Source organism: Pongo abelii, chromosome 5, assembly GCF_028885655.2.
Source record: "Pongo abelii isolate AG06213 chromosome 5, NHGRI_mPonAbe1-v2.0_pri, whole genome shotgun sequence".
In the NCBI taxonomy this organism is placed as follows: Eukaryota; Metazoa; Chordata; class Mammalia; order Primates; family Hominidae; genus Pongo; species Pongo abelii.
Window position 1 is genome coordinate 145,893,603 of NC_071990.2, and position 19,905 is coordinate 145,913,507.

The 19,905-nt window shown below is 42.0% G+C and overlaps 1 protein-coding gene across 8 annotated transcripts in view; it reads left to right on the forward strand.

Moving 5' to 3' along the window:
- UTRN (utrophin) overlaps positions 1-19,905 on the forward strand; it is a 573,989-nt gene that overhangs the window by 46,177 nt on the left and 507,907 nt on the right. For 4 of the 8 annotated variants that reach the window (XM_024247832.3, XM_054556773.2, XM_024247838.3 and 1 more), the window contains exon 1: positions 13,686-13,826. In XM_024247832.3, coding sequence (XP_024103600.3) covers positions 13,733-13,826 — 94 coding nt within the window. In that variant the 5' untranslated portion in view covers positions 13,686-13,732. 8 annotated transcript variants of the gene reach the window in all.

The following is a 19,905-nucleotide window of genomic DNA, read 5'->3' on the forward strand; positions in this document are numbered from 1 at the left end:
GCATGTATTATTTAGTGCATTAATGGATGGATCCCTAAAAAGCATTAGGAATTAGTTTGGAGTATGTAGGTTGAAAAATAGGTTATAAAATTGATGAGAACAAGCTCTCTTGCAAGAGTTAGAAACATAAAAAGAAATTTTTCTAAATGCTAAATTCCTTAACAATTTTCCTCACTCAGATTTCTATTTGGCTTGAATCTAAGGAAAACCTGAGAAGAGAGGAAGTGCTTGGTTTCTCTGTATACCGAGCAGTTTCAACAGTGGTGTTTGTAGAAATGCATACCTTGCTGTTCCTAGGCAGATAAGTGTTGTCACACGTCTTCAGATTTTAAGGCGACAGGCTCCACACCTGGCAGAGGCTCAGACAGAGCAGACGAGGATTGGGCTATTCACAGAGGCAGGAATGTGACCATTCTGGTCCGGGCAGTTGGGGAGGAACTCATCTATCCACGGTTCCCATACTGTTTGGCCCTGTTTTTCAATTTGACTCCATCAAAGCACATTCTCCAGCCGAGGGGTACACATCCCTTTGTGACTTCAGAAATCATGCACTGTTGGTTTGGGAGTCTTAACTTCATTTGGAGGACACGCTGAGCCCACGAGAAATGGAAGTGAGATCTGAATCCACAAACAGAGACGGCAGACAGTCACAGGCAGGTAAAGACTCATTGAGAATGTGGCTACTTAAATTTTGTCCACCTGTTCATTGAAAGGAAGCCGAGGCATGACTCTCCGCCAAGAATTAGTGTGAAAATTACTGAGTTAACAGATTCTAAATTATTTTGGCCTCTGGGTGACCTAGGAAGTTTTTAAAAAACGTTTTTTCTTAATAATGTTATGAAATAAGATAGTTACATGTAAAGAATCTAACAAGGTCAGTCATTAAAAACATTTTCTAAATATGATTTATTCTGCTTACTAGCCTCGTAAATCATCTAGGATAGGACCACTGTCAGCCTCAGAGCCTAGCACAGAACTTGGCACTTAATGCGTGTTTGTTGAATATGAATGGATTGGGTCCAGGGTCTAATGATACACTGTGAAAGTTATTCCATCACTTCTCCGTGATGGAAAAAGATTTGCCCAAAAGTGTCTGTTGTATGAAAATCATATGGGGTAGAAATTAAACTGTAAATGAGTTAAGGAGCTGTAACCTTGGCGCTATTCCAAATCTCCAACAATTGAGTAGTTAATTAGTGCCCCTGCATCCATTTAATTTGTCCATTTATCTCTTGGTTCGTTCACTGTCATTTATTTCTCTCTGCTGGTGCCAAGTTATGTGATAGGCTGCTGGGAGGCAGACAAGCAAGATCTCTGCTTGCAGGCTTTCAAACACAGCGATTCAGCAGCGTGGTAAGACGTGTGCTCATGATACATACTATGTGCTGTGGGACCACAGGTTAGGAAGGATAAACTCCGGGAGTTTTGCTCTGCCTCAGAGTGTCAAGGAATGTTTCCCAGAGAAGTGACTTGCAAGGTGGCAGAGAGGAATGTGGAAGGGAGGAATTCCAGGCTGAGGAGAAAGTGTTTGGAAAGGCAAATGCTCAGTGAATCATATGGTGAGATGCCATTTTCAAATGTATAATGCACCTCCTTGTCACTGTCCATCATTGCCCCATCCAGCCACACTGGTCAGCTTTCAGCTCTGGGAATAACCTCTGTTTACAGGGTCTTACCTCCATCTGGAATACCGGCCCCCAGCTCTTGGCTATCTCCTTCTCCTCCTTCTGGGATTGGGCATTGGATGAAATTGCACCTGCTCAGAGAAGCCTGTCCTGACACCCACCTGAAGTAGATTTTGTGCTATTGTCCCCACCATCCACACTTGTCACCATTGCTCATTGCTTTTGTTCACTTGTTTGTTTACTTTAGTGTTGATAGGTCCCTAAGACTGTGCCCTCCCTGTGGGCAGGGACTGAGGTTGTCTTGTTCACGATTATGTCCATAGTGCCTTGTACAGTGCCTGTTCTGTAGGGATGATAGATCCTTGTGAATGAATGAATGAATGAGTGAATGAAAAGGCGGAGTCACTTAAAAGAACAAAAGCATTTGTAATAGACTTGCTATTCCTGTTTATTCTTTGAAATTTGAGGTGATTCTTAACTAGCCACTTAGGATCTCCATTAAGAACCGTAGTCAAGACCTTTGGGTATTACCTCAAAGTAAAACAAAGTGGGAGTATTTTGGATCTTTGGAAGTTAACTTTAAAAAAATCTAAGGACTCTTTAAATTGAATATATAGGGAAGAGAGAACTCCTACTCAGAATACTTGTTACAAACACAAGAAAAATTCATAGATTAAAAAAATTGAACAAAGAGTATCATTAAGTCAAACCGTTTTTAATAGTAATGTTGTAAAGTTATTTATGAGACTATTTTTTATGTGTATTCTCAGTTCTCTAAAACTTCCTGATAATTTTGGTGATTTACTCTTATCTGTGCTTTGAACACTTTATTCTTCCAATTAATATCATTATTTTTAACTTACTGAAACCTTTCAACTTATGTAATCAGTAACGTTCTCAAGCTGATATTAACCTTTTATTTATTTATTTATTTATTTGAGATGGAGTCTCATTCTGTCACTCAGGCTGGAGTGCAGTGGTGCGATCTTGGCTCACTGCAACCTCCACTTCCCGGGTTCTGGCGATTCTCCTGCCTTAGTCTCCCAAGTAGCTGGGATTACAGGCTCCCGCCACCACACGTGGCTAATCTTGGTATTTGTATTTTTAGTAGAGATGGGGTTTTGTCATGTTGGCCAGGTCCGTCTCGAACTCCTGACCTCAGGTGATGCACCCACCTCGGCCTCCCAAAGTACTGGCATTACAGGTATGAGCCACTGAGCTCAGCCTGATATTAACCTTTTAATTCAATACAGTATTCCCGTAACAGACCTTCTCCCATTGATGGGCTCATTTTTATTGCTCTTTGTTCTCTACTGATTCTGTCAGTTTTTAGAGCCCATAAAATGGCTTCATTTCTATGCCGTCTTATCCACATTCAGATTTTTCATATAGCATGTCATACACAGCATAAGACATTTTCCATAACATATTATGAGTTGATGATTTCTATCATGTTGAAGAAGATTATACAACAACACTTATCTTGTAAATTCTCTTATAATAGCAGGTAAAAAAATGTTATGTGAAATGGCACATTGAAAGAAAGGAAAATCTAAAGGTAGATTGCTTAAATGATTGTGATTGTTTTTCCCATTGGATCCTCTGCAGATGAGAACTTCCTGCATAGATCACCCAAGGGGTGGCAGATCGGGCTTCTCAGTTTCAGCCAGGGGTGGACGGTTTGCACCTTCTGATGTGTTCATCAGCAACATGATGAAGCCAGTGTCCTTGGCTACTGATTCCAATCTTTTGTTCTCTTCTTGGAGAAATGGGGAAAAAGATACACTGAATATACTCATGTAGATTTTGGTTATCTTTATTTGTGAAGAAAATTTTTTGGTTACCTCTCATTTTATTCATTCGTTCAGTAAATATTTATCCACCCACCTACTATGTGCTAGGCACTGTGATAGTCACTAGGTATTAAAAAAAGTATATTGATGATCGATGCTAAGATTATTTTCAAACTATTTTAAGACTCCTAAATTAAAAGAAATTATGTATCAACAGACAAATGCCCTTTTATTTTTTTCCCTACAAAATTGCTGCTGGCTAGAGAATGATGATGATTTGCACTTCTGACATCATTGCCTAATGTTGGGTTTCTGTGCCTGGGCCCTTTATGCTGTGGAGGCAAATGGTGCTTTGAGTGTCTTAATTTCACCGGAATGCTGCACCTGTTGCTGGCTATTCTTGCATATGAAATCCAGACCCTAGAATCACTTGCTTTCATTTCCTTTTCCTCCTCCCTCTTTCCGGTGTGTGTGTGGGGGGGTGGGGGTGGTGAGGCGGGGTGGGGGCAGCAGATTAGAAGCTTCTGTGAAGAGTAACCACCTTCCTGTTCTGTCAAGGCTATGATTTTAGCGCCCCCGGGAGTGGTAGTGTTGCGTCACTCTGTCATCTGTCGCCGAAAGACTCATAATCCGGGCAGCCTCAAGAGTTTGAGGCGTGGGTTTGTGCCCGAGTTTGGGGTTCTGGGGGAGGGGTGAAGTGGAACAGGCTTTCAGCAGCTGCTGCCGCCACCTGATACCTGGAACCTTACTGCTGTTGAGGAACATGTATTTCCTCTTGGCTTCATCTGCTGTTTGGCTATGACTGAGGAAGACAGGAGGTATTGCATAGTATCATTTACTTTCATAAACATAACTTTGACATCTCTAGGCTTCATGTTGGTTCAGGCAATGCTCTCGAAAGCCAGGGAGCTGCTTTGTAAGATGCATGCTATGGCTGAAGGAATGGCTCAATAGCTGGGACCTGGCCCTGAGGTTAAATCCACTCACAGCATGAATTTGGTGTTTTACTTTGTGTCCTGAAACCTCAGTAACCTCATTTTTCAAGTGAGAGTTGAAATATTGACACAACTTAACTTTTAAGAATTTTGAAGGCATCAGTGAAAATAAATTGAACGAACTTTGAAGTTCAGAGATCTCTAAAAGTGAATACAGACCAAATTATATCCTGATGATCAAGTAGGAACATCCGTAGTTTTAGTACTATAGTTCACTGACAACCTCCAGAAGGTTACGGTAGCCTAACATTCCTGATTTAAAACCAACTTTGCCATGTTTAATTTATTTATACTTTTATAGATAGATTTACTACTGGACATTCTCTGGCAGAGAAAAATTTCATGGAAAGTGAAGTTTAATGTGAAATGGCACATAAGTGGTCCTGACTTGCAAGCTCAGGAATGGCTTGTTCACCACTGTCCTGGAATAAGAGATCCCAGCTTTGTTCTTGTCTTATTTCTGGATCACCCTTTCTCCTTTGTACCTTCTGACATTGTTTCTGAGTTCCCTCCTCCCATCTGCCACCTGCTCCTTTGCAACTCTGTAGAGCATTTTAATAATAGGTTGTTTGTGCCTGTCTTGCTTCTGCAGCGCTCACTCCCACCTGTTTCCTCAGCCTCTGCCTTCTGCTTTCCCCCTTTTGGCATGCTGTGGCCTGCCTCCATAGTTGGACCCGATTCCTGAGGCAATGATATGGCAGGTGCCTCAACTCTCCATCTATAGCACTTGCCTTGCCTGGCCTGGGAACCGGCTCTTTCACTGCTATACTGCATGGAACAGAGTAGGTGCTGCTTAAACCTATCAGCTGCCTGGCTCTCTCAAATGCTCTTTCCAGGAACTCTGGTGCTGTGAACCCACTGCTGAATCTCGTGGCTCATAAATAAACTCTCAAGTGATAATTGTGACTTGAATTCTCTAGTTCTCACCTGACCACCTCTGAATATCATCCTGGAACTGTCTTTATATCATCTTGGAAACCCTGGAGCTGATTTGAAATACCTCTGGTCAGTTCCTCAGCATCAGTTCTGTCTAATGAACACCTAGATTCTTCATTGTCTCCTCACTCTTGGCTTTAAGTTGTCACAAGTAGATGATTATGTCTCATTCCCAAGTAGAGATAGGACACATGAGAGTGGGTGGGTGTGCCCATAGTTAGACAGGACTATCTTTGTGTGGTACCAGCTGCGGCAGGATCTACAGATGACTCACATATGTTAATACCCACATCTTCTGAGTGGCCAACATCCTCAGATTTGCATGTGGGCATTTGCAAGAGGAAGCACACAGATGCTGTGATCAGGGCTGAGATGCATACAGGTGTGTCTGCTGGGCTGCGGCAGATGGTGGCCAGTGGAAGACAGGTTGTAGGCAGGGAAAGTGTTGCCTCATGGAGGGTGATCCTGATATGGTGGGAACTTCAATCCAGACTCCGACATCGCCATGGGCAAGCTGAATGACAGTAAACAACCTTCAGGGCTTGGGGACGTCAGCACACTTGCCTGTGGAGAGCCATCCGGAAGACAGGCAGTGGCACAAGTTTTCTGAGGTAGAGATTGTGACTGTAGGTGACCAAGAAACAAAATACTATGAAGACCACATTGGGGTTCATAGGCTGGTGGCCCTGTAGGACACTTGGTCACATTTTTTTTCCTGCCAACACCAAAGAATAATTTCTAGGTGTCTCTTCTTCACACCTTCCCATGAAGCTTGAAAGTTCTAGAGCTCACCAGAAACTAGAAAAATTTTCCTTACTATGACAGCAAGTGTGCTTCGAGAAAACTCACTTACTGACCTTTGTTCCACAACCCAGCAGGTTGCCACCTGATTTATAAAAACAGATTATGGAGACAGTCCAGAAAAATTACTCCCTCTTTCTTTTTTTTTAAAGTAATATTTTAAAATTCCTTTCTTCTTGAAGTATTTGGGTTGTTTTATCAATTTCGTTCACTGTTGCCTTAAATGACAATTCTTGCCTCCCTGAGGAACTCTTGGCCTTCCTTCCTGCCACTAGAGTGAGAAGTTCTAAGCTGGAAGGGTCATCCCAGGGATGACTGCTTTAAGCAGCCAGTCATGTAGGGTTGCGCCTGTGGCCCTGGCAGATTGGACCCTGTTTCTACCAAGTGGTGGCATCACTTGGCTTCCACGTAGTGTTTTTCTCTTCTCCTGCAGATCGCTGTCAGCCACTGGAGGCCTCACCCACTGGGTTCCAGACGGCTGCCACTTCTGTTTAGAAGCAACACTGCCAGTGAGAAACCCTGCCACACACAACACACACACAGACACACACAGGCACACACAGAGACACACACACACACAGACACACACACACACACGTGAGAGGAGGGCCACCCTGGGAGGAAACCCTGAATTCTCCCCTCTTAGCACACTCCTTCTATCTCCTGGTGGAGGGAGAAGCTGTGTGCCCCTGTTACTACCTCTCTTTACCTCCTCATTAAGGGCTTTGGTGCGATTATTGTCTCCCTTTTAATCTCACTACTTGCATGCAGCTTTCTTGAGAAAGGTTATAATTTAATCCTGAAATACAACTTCTAGGAGTTTTCTTTTTAATTCATCGTTCCAAGTAGGTGTCTTTGTCTGTTTCCACATTAGAAAATGAAACCAATACTTAAATATGATTTCCCCGCTTTTATTGGCATGCTATTTAAGATCTGTGTCTGAGGTCTGGCTCTGTGTGGTTTGGAATACTTTATTGTTATTATTATTATTATTTTGAGATGGAATCTTGCTCTGTCTCCCAGGCTAGAGTGCAGTGGTGCGATCTCGGCCCACTGCAACCTCTGCCTCCCTGGTTCAAGTGATTCCCGTGCCTCACCCTCCCGAATAGCTGGGATTACAGGCACATGCCACCATGCCTGGCTAATTTTTGTAGTTTTAGTAGAGATGGAGTCTTACCATGTTGGCCAGGCTGGTCTCGAACTCCTGACCTCAGGTGATCCACCCGCCTCAGCTTCCTAAAGTGCTGGGATTATAGGCATGAGCCATTGCGCCCAGCCTGGAATATTTTCTAAGCTCTTTGATGATGGCGGCTTAGATTTAACTCTCTCTGACTTAATTTTGTTGATTTTAATGTCATTCAATTCCATTAGTATACTCATGTGGAAACAAAGGCATGATTTCAGATTTTATTTATATCTTCATGCTTTGGAAAAACAGTCTCATGAGAAATCACTCAGCCCTTTAAATACCATCCTTGACATTACTTTTTTGGGTTTGCTTGTTTTTAAAACAATTTTTATTGGCTTTTGCTTTTTATAGTTTTTTGAACCATACCAACAGTAGCATAATGAATATTTTTAGACATGTGCTTTTAAAATCATGTGAAAATTCTTTTAATGTCAACATGAAGAGTTTTGTTTATAATCATTACTGTGATCAAGAACTGAGGTAGAATTTCCTAGCTGGACACAAATGGGTTAAAAAAAAACCCGACATGCTCTTTGATTATTGGATAAGTTGTATTCTAAACAATATTACTCTGATGAAGATATTAAGGGGAGTTAATTAGATTGTGAGACTGTTGAGGACAGTTGATGCCTTTTTCATTTTTGCATTCTTCTTGGGTGCCATGTAGTTGATCAGTATAGTCATGGGTCTTAGTTCTGATCGTAGGGAGCTGTGTGAACTGCGTGAAGCAGACGAGACTCCATCCTCACATGGGAAACCTTTAAGGATTTTGAAGCTGGGCAGGTGCAGGTTAGTAGAAAGATCACTCTGGGCTCTGTGGGAGAGTGATTCAGAGGGAAGAGCCCCTAGAGGCCCAGGGAACATTGCAGGTGGCTCTGCCAGGAGACCAGGTAGAAGATGTGGTGAGGGTGGGCGGGAGACGGATGAAACTGTGGATTTCGTAGGTACAAATTCATCATCCTTCATCTTTAGCTACACTATTGAAGAAGACCTCTGAAAACCAGAAGGTGTTTTATTTGCAGTTCATTAGGCAAGAAAACTTGAGTTTGACCTGAACTCATTTGGTGTTGAAGCCTGACTTGAACAGCTGGAACTCTTTTAAAGTCCTTATGTATGTCAGGCATCCTTCATAAACATATGTATTTGCTGCAGGGCTATTAATGTGTTTGATTAAGGCAAGTTGCCCTGGATCTTGCTGTTTTTTGTTTTCACTGTAATATATGACTTGTGCTATATAACTTTTCGCAAATGGGAAGAGTTCTGGTTCAGCAGCACCTCTGGCCCTAGGGTTTTGGAAAAGAGGTTGTGAAACTCTTTGACATGTGTTTACAGGATAAGGTTGATGAAACTGACTGGTAAGAAATGGAGGCAAGATCTATGGAAGAAAAGAACATTTTTGGGAAGACTCAAAAGTTAATGATGACACTGTCTCATTAACATTGAAGGGAAGTAGAACTTTAGGAGGGGTCAGAAATATTCATTAGATAGGCATGATTTATTGAAAAAGGATGCATCTTGAATTTTTGAAGTGTTGCTTGTATGTGATCTTGGACTGAATTGTAGACCAGAAAAAGGGGGCAATTGCAGAAATTTGAAAAAGACCTATAGATTAGTTCATAGTTTTGCATCCATGTGAATTCTCTGGTTTTCATCATTGTACTCTGATTATGTAAGATGGTAATATTTGAGGAAGTTGGATGAAGGGAACATGAGAACTCTGTGTACTCTTTTCTTTTTTTTTTTTTAACCACTTCTTTTATAAGTCTAAAATTATTTCAAGATAAAACTTTGAAAAATGAGAAAAAGAGATGTTTGTCATATCAGGGAATGGTATCATTCATGATGCTTTTAAGTAGAGAGTATCTATGAGCAGAAGTCTAGTTTTCTAGGAGAATTCAAAGTCTAGAAGTGCAAATCGAGTAAAATTTCAGTCAGGCCTTCACCCCCTCCCAATTTTTTCTTTTTAAAAAAGCTGACCTGGTTTCTATCGTAAGATTATCTTTTTATATTCTGACCTGAGAAAAATGCTTGACTCTAGCGTAATTGTATAAAGAAGAGTTCTAGGCCGGGCGTGGTGGCTCATGCCTGTAATCCCAGCACTTTGGGAGGCCAAGGTGGGCAGATTGCTTGAGGTCAGGAGTTTGAGACCAGCCTGACCAACATGGGGAAAGCCGTCTCTATTAGAAATATAAAAATTAGCCAGGCATGGTGGCGCCTGCCCATAATCCCAGCTACTCGGGAGGCTGTGGCAGGTGAATTGCTGGAACCCGGGAGGCGGAGGTTGCAGTGAGCCGAGATCGCACCACTGCACTCCAGCCTGGGCGACATAACAAGACTGTGACTGCGTCTCAAGAGAAAAAAAAGAAGAGTTATAAAATGGAGAGCTCATGGGAAGTACCATAACTTGTCCCTTGCATTTAGTCTCCCTGGTGTTGGAGGGTGTGGTTTGGCTCTAGTTCTTGTTTGTAGCTCTGCAGGGCGAGGAATAGGTGTATTAGTTAGGACTGACAGTTATAATATGATGTTCAAAGCCAAGAGGGTTTACAGATAACAGGGAAGAATGAAGAAGATGTGTACCTTTCATGGCCAAGGTCACCTTGCCTGGGTTTTGTGGTGCTGATGCTGCTGGGTGTATATTTCCTCCGTGGAGAGAGGATTAGTTTCTGAATTCCTTTGCTTCCCTCTCTCACTTCGACACTACCTCCTGTAGTTTCAGCTAATTTGTTCTGTAATTCTCTCTCCACTCCAATTCTTTCTTTCCTTTTTGATGAGAGTAGACCTAGGCTGGCAGCCAGTTGCTATTGAGCTATAATAGAGCTAGTGGTATGAACAAAATTTGATTACTGCTGTCAACACCAGATTGAATAAGAAAGTGCATACCCTAGACAGATACTTGCAACATAAATGGTCTACTGATTTCACAAGAACTAGAAAATGAGGCGACCGTGTAATCTAGCAGAAGAATGGATCTGTGAATAGAGTGGGTCCTGACATTGCACAATAGTTTTCAAAAGTGCCCCCCTATTGATCTTTTTAGAAGAATCTTCAGATAAACTGATTTTAGCTTCTGATTTTCCTCACCATCAAGTATTTACAGAAACTCCAATGAAGCCTTTGCACTTGTGTGTGTTCAATGGTTTGCTTTTCCTACATAGAATCTAGTTTGGAAGTTATATTGGCTGTTACAGACCTTGTTTGCTCCTGAGCTATCATGATATTTCCACTTAGCTTAATATGAATGTTTTAGAAGTTTCCCACTATGGAAAGTTCTATTTGACATATGAAAGTTCAATGGTCAATTTCATAGTCAGCTCCATGGCAAGAAATAAATAAAACAATGGATTACAGAGTATAGCCTTGGGACATGGGAAATTTTTTAGAAGATGGATGAGTCATTTTATTAATACATGTTGCAAGGCCCGAGGCCTTATATCAAAAAATAAGGAAAAAAGTTTTTATTTTTTAAAGTTAATAGCCTTCTGATATTTTCTTTGTTGTACTTTGTATAGTTTTTGTTCTGTTTAGTTTTGGGGGGATCAAAAAATAAATCCTAGAATAGAATGTTTTAGGAAAAAGGTAATTAACATCATTGTACATGAATTTGCTCAAACACAGTAAGGTCTGAAAAAAAAAAGATCTTCTCTTTGATGTTGATTTGTTTGAATAATTACTATTCTCCCAGTACTGCACGTTTGGGAGGGAAGGAGAAATTGTTGCTAGTGTCTAGATTTTGACTTGTCTTCCTTGGCTACCTTCAAAATTTGAGATCCTTAATCTTAAATCACATCTGGTCTAACAATTCTTCCTATAAACAGTTATGACTATTTACTGAAAAAGTCTGCTTTTATTGTGCTTGTTTCTATTTCAGAGGAAGACATATAAAGACAGGTGGAAAGAACTGATTTGTAAAGATTGAAATGTCATATTTACATTTAGAATTTCATTTCCTTACCAGTTTTCAGAAGAACCCTTTGGGAGAGGAAGCAGGGCCAAGTTCTTTCACAGCCTCTTACTATAGATAGAAATACGAAGGCCAGCAATATTTAGCTGGTATGAACCCATACAGCTGTACCAGGAACAATGTTGAAAGTCTTTGATTCCTATTGGAAAATAGCCACTGTTAAAGATGGATACCTTCAGGACCTCACTTCAGCATTGTAGCCAGTATCCGTTCTGACTAGGTGGTGCCCACGCCTCACTGGCTGTTCTGTATTTTGAATATTTAGTCCTGATTCTAGAAATGACATTTTTGGGCTATGGATAAAAGACGGGTTTCGATAGCCATTAAGGAAATGCAAATCAAACCACAGTGAAATGTCACTTCATACCCAGCAGGATGGCAATAATAAAGAAGATAAATAATAACAAATATTGGTGAGGATGTGGAGAAATGGGTATCCACATACACTGCTAGTGGGAATGTAAAAGGATGCAGCTTTGGAAAGCTGTCTGGCAGTTCTTCCAAAGGTTAAGCATAGGGTTGCCATATGACTCAGCAATTCTGCTTCTGGATATATACACACACACACACACACACACACACACACACGCACCATACCCCACACCCAAGAGACATGAAAATGTATGCCCACATCAAAAAGTTGTACACAAATGCTCATAGCAGAATTATTGATATTAGCTAAAAGATAAAAACAACCCAAATGTTCATGAACTGATAAATACATAATAAAATATGGTCTATCGATACAATGGAATATTTTAAAAATAAATGAAATATCCATACGTAATACAACATGCATGGACTTCAAAAACATTATGCTAAGTGAAATAAGCTAGTCACAAAAAACCATATACTGTATGATTTCTTTTATATGAAATGTACAGAATAGGTAACTCTATAGAGACTGGAAGTAGATTTTAGTGGTTGCCTTGGGCTAAGGGATGGGGATCGATTGTGGTGATGGTTGTAGAATTCTTTGACAATACTAAAAATCATTAAATTATACAGTGTAAATGAGCTAATTGTATAATATATGAATTATATATCAATAAAGTTTGATGCAAAAAAAGATTAATGGGTATTGACTATGAGACATCATCTGTATCACTATGCTTTTTCTGGTCTCCCTCCCTGTGACAGTCCTAGAAGACAGGTGAAGTCAGCCCATCCATTTTACAGATTTGGAGACTGAGGCTTAGAGAGAGAGAGTATTTTGCCAGAGTCGTACAGCTACTAGTCTAAGGAAAATGCAGAGATGAGGAGGGAGGAGAGTAGGGGAAGTACTGTCAGTTTCTCTTTTCTGTATCACAGTACAGTAGCAGGATGAGAGATGCCTTTGAATTCAAACCTGTGTGTATCCTGACAAAGATACATAGTCTATGAGAAGTCTTTGCTAGTAAGTAGAAGATTTCTATTTCACAACAAGCAAGAAAAAGAATGAGAGAAGGACTAGAAAGTAGATGTGATCATATGCATAATGATTTTCCTTGCTTTTTACATGTATGTGGTGGACATATGCAGAAGTAACAGCAGGAGTTCGAGACCAGCCTGACCAACATGGTGAAACCCCATCTCTACTAAACACACACACACACACACACACACACACACACACAGACACACTAGTCAGGCGTGGTAATGAGCGCCTGTAATCCCAGCTACTTGGGAGGCTGAGGCACAAGAATCACTTGAACCCAGGAGGCGGAGGTTGCAGTGAGCTGAGATCACACCATTGCACTCCAGCCTGGGTGACAAGAGTGGAAAAAAAAAATAATGATAATAAAGAGAGCAAGGTGACCACAAAAGAGAATAGGCTGGAAAAATTAGTCTAAATGGTGGCCTCTTATCTTATAGCTGCATGTGGTTAAGTTTATTTTTTCCATAACAGCAAATCCTAAGGGATGAAGAAGAAATCCTTTTCAGTTTTACTTCCCCAAGGTATGTATAACTACTACAGTGAAATAATAAGTCCAATTTATTCTTTGAAGTATGGTTAATATGTAACGAAACTCCTAAGGCCAGTTGTATACCCAGGGCAAACGCCTTCTAACATCTTTATTTATCTACACAGTGGGTAGGGAGGTGGGTGGAGTGCCCCTTCCCAGCTGACACTGTCAAAACAGGAAGCAAAGTTATAATCTCTGTCATAGGAACATGAATAGAGGCCCTTAGTTGTGACTATTAAAAAAACAAAAAACCTACCTAAGGAGTTTTCACTGACTACAAAGTGTAACTTCCTCTCTGGTGTTTAGAGGAGGTGGGGTTAGGTTTAGTCAGATCCTCTCATGGGAAAAATAAAAGCCACCAAAAAAAAAAAAAAAAAAAAAAACCCAAAAAAAAAACACAGGACATCCCAGTGTGCAGTTCGAAGGCTGCTTTTGTTGTCCACTTCCTCCACATCTTTTTCCTTATCATCTAAGCAGATGTAGGTGATGAGCGGCCCGGCAGCCACCACGTTTCATTGGAAAAAGTGCAGATTGGATTTGCCAGGGCATGTAGCTCTCCAGGCTTGCAAGCGATTACCAGGTAAGTTTGTCAACTTGCACGACTCCCAGCCAGTGAGGTTTTCTTAAGAAACGTCTATGAAGACAGGGTTGTCTCGTTCACTTTTGTTAAGTAACAAAGCTTAGGACCAGGCTGGTGACAGGAACAGCCTGTCCTTCCTGCTGCCACGTCTGTTGTGGACCCTCAAGAGTAGAGACCAACGCTGTCTGCTTCACACTTCTCTTCAGGAAGTGATAATTCACCAGAGTTATTAGCTTCTTTGGAAGAAGCCTTCTAGGATCCCTCCATTTGTAGTAGCAAATGTGCTTCACTTTACCTCCCTGTATTTTCAAAATAGCTTACTCTGTGCTGTTTACTGCCATCTAGAGAAGAAGCCTCCTTTGTGGTGTTGAGTATTGGCAGACCTCATCCCATATTGTATTTGATTTACTCTGTTGGCTAAAAAGGCATTTTACTTCTTGAAATATTTAGTTTCTACCTGAGAAAGGGGAGAATAAAACGTTTGTACTTTGGGGGACAGTATGAGTGCTGGGGTTTCTGTTTCAGTGCAGGCTTGTCTATGAGACATGTATATGCATAACTTCATGTAGGGAATGTGTCATGCACTTTTCTCTCGCTGAAGTTTACTTCCGGGGTGACTTAGTTTTTCTGATCAGTTTAGATGTTCATATCTTGTTTAATGTATACATGTGTGTACTGGTTGTATGAGCTTTTGGAGGGGAAAAAACCCCAAGTGATGTGTTTTATTTGATTATACATATCATGCATGAATGTTGTCACTACGAAAAAACTTTGAGGCTGGTTGGTTTTCTTTTTCAGTGTTTTCCTTTCTTGTGGAATTACTCTTTCCCTCTTAATGTTTTCCTTCTTAGCTTCAGTGAATGAGGTGGTAAGGGGTTGTAAGTGTTGTCTCTGTAGAGCAAATTCAAACCAAAATGATTGGAGCAGCCCATATTTTCTTAGTGAATTGGGTTTCTTGAACAAGTGGCATAGGAGACTGGTGTGCTACAATTCTCATCATTAACTGTTACTTCTTTCATAAATAACCATGTGATCCCAACACAACATCAAAATAGCTCTCAGGGACCTGAATTAAAACTCCGTGTGGGCCGGGCATGGTGGCTCATACCTGTAATCCAAGCACTTTGGGAGGCTGAGGCAGGAGGATCACTTGAGGCCTGGAGTTCGAGACCACTCTGAGCAACATAGGGAGATTCCATCTCTACAAAAAATTAAAAAACCAGCCAGGCATGCTGGCATGTGCCTGTGGTCCCAGCTACTTAGGAGACTGAGGTGGGAGGATAGCTTGAACCTAGGAGTTTGAGACTAGTGAGCCATGATCATGCCACTGCATTCCAGTCTGGACAACAGAGGGATACCTTGTCTCAAAAACCTGCATAGGAGCAGCAATTGCAGGCTTCTGGCCTTTCGAATATTTTCTTTGATAGTCATTAAATCCTCTCTCTTTCCCCGACATTAAGAGTCTCTGTAGTCAGCTAGTCTTCATCAAAAGGTCTTGCTACAAAGGGTCTAGGGTAACCATAGTGGTTGAAATCAGAAGACAGCTAGAAGAAAAGTACAAACAAACCTTTAAATAATAAGCAGGCTTTGGCCGGGGGCGGTGGCTTACGCCTGTAATCCCAGCATTTTGGGAGGCCAAGGTGGGCAGATCACCTGAGGTCAGGAGTTCTCGACCAGCCTGACCAACATGATGAAACCTTGTCTCTATTAAAAATAAAAAAATTAGTCGGGCATGGTGGCACGTGCCTGTAATCCCAGCTACTTGGGAGGCTGAGGCAGGAGAATCACTTGAACTTGGGAGGCGGAGGTTGCAGTGAGCCAAGATCACACCATTGCACTCCAGCCTGGGTGAAAGAGCAAAACTCTGTCTCAAAAAAAAATAAAAAATAAAAAAGCAGGCTTTTAAATGAGTAGCTACAGTGTTAAATGTATTTAAATGCTGTGCTGGTTGAGTTCTGGTTCATTTAGATAACATTCTTTCCTGCCCTATGACCAATCAAAAGGCTTTAGGAAAATAGCATTTTTAAAATTAAAGTGTATTTCAGTGCATGTTATTTTAATAAAAATAGAAAACCAATGTGTACATGATTTCAAATTTCACAAGGGCCTAGATTCTCCTCTCATCAGTTGTTATTGAACTGATATTTTTGTGTGTGTCTGTAGTGTAGACTCTTTAGTGATCTTGTTAGAAATAAGGACATTAAATTTAATGTTAAAAACAATATTTTCATCCGGGTGCAATGGCTCATGCTTGTAATCCCAGCACTTTGGGAGCCCGAGGCGTGCAGATCACCTGAGATCAGGAGTTCAGGCCAGGAGCCTGGCCAATGTGGTAAAACATCGTCTCTACTAAAAATACAAAAATTAGCTGGGTGTGGTGGTGTGTGCCTGAAATCCCAGCTACTTGGGAGGCTGAGGCAGGAGAATCGCTTGAACCCGGGAGGCAGAGGTTGCAGTGAGCTGAGATTGTGCCGCTGCACTTCAGCCCGGGCATCAGGGCGAGACTCTGTTTAAAAAAAAAATAGATCTCTATCTCTATCACTATCTCTCTGTCTGTCTACCTATCGTCTATCTATCTATCTATCTATCTATCTATCTATCTATCTATCTATCTATCTATCTAATCGATCTCTATCTCTATCCAGCTCTATCATCATTTTCACTAGATGTTAACAATAATATAACTGAGATAAACCAAAGTTTTAAAACAAACTTGAAAATGTGAAATGAATAATTTGGAGGCGCGACTGGCCATTTAGGCATCTATGAAGGCCCAGATGACTCATGTCTGGAAATTGCCACTGCTCAGGAAACCACTCCTGGGAGCCCTGCTCGTTTTGCCATCCTTCCTGCTTTCTTGCGTGCCGACAGGACTCTATGTCAGCTGTTTCCTTTTTACATGGAAGGGTTAAAAGATTCACTACTTGGGTCCCCCATTAGAATCACCAACATGCTGGTGCCCCACAGTCAGAGATCGTGACTTGATTGGACTGAGGCCCTGCTCTGTAGCTTGTCAAAAGCCAGCCAAGGGTGTCCAATGTGGAGGGTACAGGGGAATGTATTCGTCCCCCACTAGACTGAAAGCTCCATGGGAGGGACTAGAGGCAGCTTTGTTACTGCTGCCCCCTAGCACCTGAATGTGTGCCTGATGTGCAGAAGAGGCTCAGTAGCTGCTTGTGAATGAATGAATGAATGAGTTCCTTTGAGTAACAGGAAATTGGAAGAAGATTGGACAGAGGCTTAGTTATGGTCTTTGCTGATGTAGGAGAGTGTGCTATGTTAGGCTGAACAGTGGCTGTCATCTTGGAAGACACTCCAGGAAAAGGTCACAGGGGAACAGGTGGCTGATCTGGGGGAACGCTGAACAGACCTCTCAGAAGAGACAAGGCTCCAGGGCAGTGGTGTCCTTATAAGGCAAGGCAGGTTGAGAACTTCGGGAAAGAGAATTTCATCAGGGGCTGGGTGTGTGTGTGTGAATGTGGATGTGAGGCCAGATGGGGACACTCCTGGGAGAATCTCCTGAACCGTGGCTCATTCTTTGTTTTTTTTTTTTTGAGACAAAGTCTCGCTCTGTTGCCCAGCCTGGAGTGCAGTGACACATTCTTAGCTCACTGCAGCCTTGACCTCCCAGGCTCAAGTGATCCTCCCACCTCAGTCTCCTGAGTAGCTGGGACTACAGGTATGTGCTCCCATACCTGGCTGATTTTTAATAGTTTTTCTGTAGAGATGGGATCTCGCTATGTTGCCCAGGCTGGTCTTGAACTCCTGAGCTCGAGTGATCCTCCCCCCTTGGCCTCCCAAAATGCTGGGATTACAGGCCTGAGCCACCATGCCCAGCCGTGACTCACTCTTAAAGGAACTCAAGTCTTTTGTGTTGGAACTCCAGGAGGTTGACGACCACACTCATCTATTCAGTCAGCATTTGCTAGGTACCTAGCACACGCCCAGCTCTGGGGAGGTATGGGGATATAAAAATGAAGGTGATTTGATCCTTCCCCTGTGGAGGTTAGGACCTGGAAAGGATGGTGTGTGAAGTGAATGCTAGGTTTGCTGGTCGCTGAAAGGAAGGAACGTTGTCATCTTTGTCATATGTTAGGGATTGCCGGACCCACCAGTTGACTATATCCCAATAAAGGAACACGGAATTTGGAGTGATCACAGGGCAGTGAGATTTGTCTGGGAAGATATCTTAGGACTTGTGAATTTTTTGCAGATCTTAATAATTATAGAGAAAATGAGTAGGTGGTTAGGAAGACCAGTTAACTATAACTTACAGAGGTGAGAGAATGAGAATTGTTAAGTTGGGAGAAAAAGAGTAGAAAGAGTGACATGTGAAAGAAAAGAATCAGCCGGGTGCGGTGGCTCACGCCTGTAATCCCAGCACTTTGGGAGGCCGAGGCGGGCGGATCACCTGAAGTCGGGGGTTCAAGACCAGCCTGACCAACATGGAGAAACCCTGTCTCTACTAAAAATACAAAATGAGCCGGGCCTAGTGGCACATGCCTGTAAACCCAGCTACTCTGGAGGCTGAGGCAGGAGAATTGCTTGAACCTAGGAGGCGGAGGTTGCGGTGAGCAGAGGTTGCGCCATTGCACTCTAGCCTGGGCAACAAGAGCGAAACTCCATCTCAAAAAAAAAAAAAAAAAAAAAAGAAAAGAAAAAAAGAAAAGAATCTTGGGTGGAGAAAATGAGAAATGGGATTAACATGGTACTGAGCAGTTATTTTTTTTTGGTTCTGAGACGGAGTCTCACTCTGTTGCCCAGGCTGGAGTGCAGTGATGGGATCTCTGCTCACTGCAAGCTCCGCCTCCCGGGTTCACGCCATTCTCCTGCCTGTCTTCCGAGTAGCTGGGACTACAGGCGCCCGCCACCACGCCCGGCTAATTTTTTGTATTTTTAGTAGAGACGGGGTTTCCCCGTGTTAGCCAGGATGGTCTAGATCTCCTGACCTCGTGATCCGCCCGCCTCAGCCTCCCAAAGTGCTGGGATTACAGGCATGAGCCACGGCGCCCGGCCCTGAGCAGTGTTTTAAGGGATGGGACTTGGCCCTCAAGATGTGGGTTTCCATTACCCCTGCCATGGGCAGGGTAAGTCACTGAACCTCTGAGAAGGGGACTCCCAACCAGGAGGATCACAGGATCTCCCAACCAGGGAGGATGCCTCGGGAGAGTGTGGTCAGGATTCATGATGTTACACATTTTAAAGTTCTTTGCAAGCTATAGTAATAGTTCCAGGTAAATTAATGGAGTAATAAATTCTGTAAAAATTACAAAAACCTAGTCTGTTGATAATGGGCTCTTTTAGGTAGAGTCTAGGGTAGGAAATCAAACATTATATTCATAATGGTACTTGAAATATATTTAAGCTGAAGCTGCACACTCCATCATGTTTTTGGTATATTTTTCCTTGGCGTTACTTGAAAGGCATGCTCATGAAACTGAATTTGGATCTGTTTCATGTTTTCACTTGGGTTCTCTGACCCGTACTTAGAGGCCACCAGGTGCTTCCTGTTCTAACTGTTTGCAAATTCAAGACTTGGTTGGAGGGCCATTCAGGGGACTGGTGTGGGGTTAGATAAGATCTGGACACAGCGACTCCCTTGCTCCTGCTCCAGTATTTTGACCTTCATTTGAACAGTTCAATGAACTGGCAACTCAAGTCGTTTTTTCCCACTGAACTAGAACTTTCATTGTTTTGCAGAGGAAGATGACTCATAGCCGAGTTCTACCATTGTGCTAAAGTGAAATTTTAGTCTAGGACTAAAGGAACACAAGCCAAACTTTCTGTCTGAGCTACAGAGTACTGAAACTTAGACTGTGAGCTGGGCAGGAATTCCTGTGGCCCTCTGTGTGGAGTTGCTCTCAAGGAAAAGGAGCATTTAAATACATTTTTGACTCCAAATTTAATTTTTAGTAATATAGTTCAAATGTCTTTTAAAATATCTTAAGTAATCAGACTGTTTTCTAAAAAAAAAAAAAAAATGCAAAATGAAAATTCTACAAAGTAGAAAACTGTCATTTCCTTCCTCTCTCCAAAACCATTGTTAATAGTTTTGTTTCTTCTGCTACCCTTGTTTTCT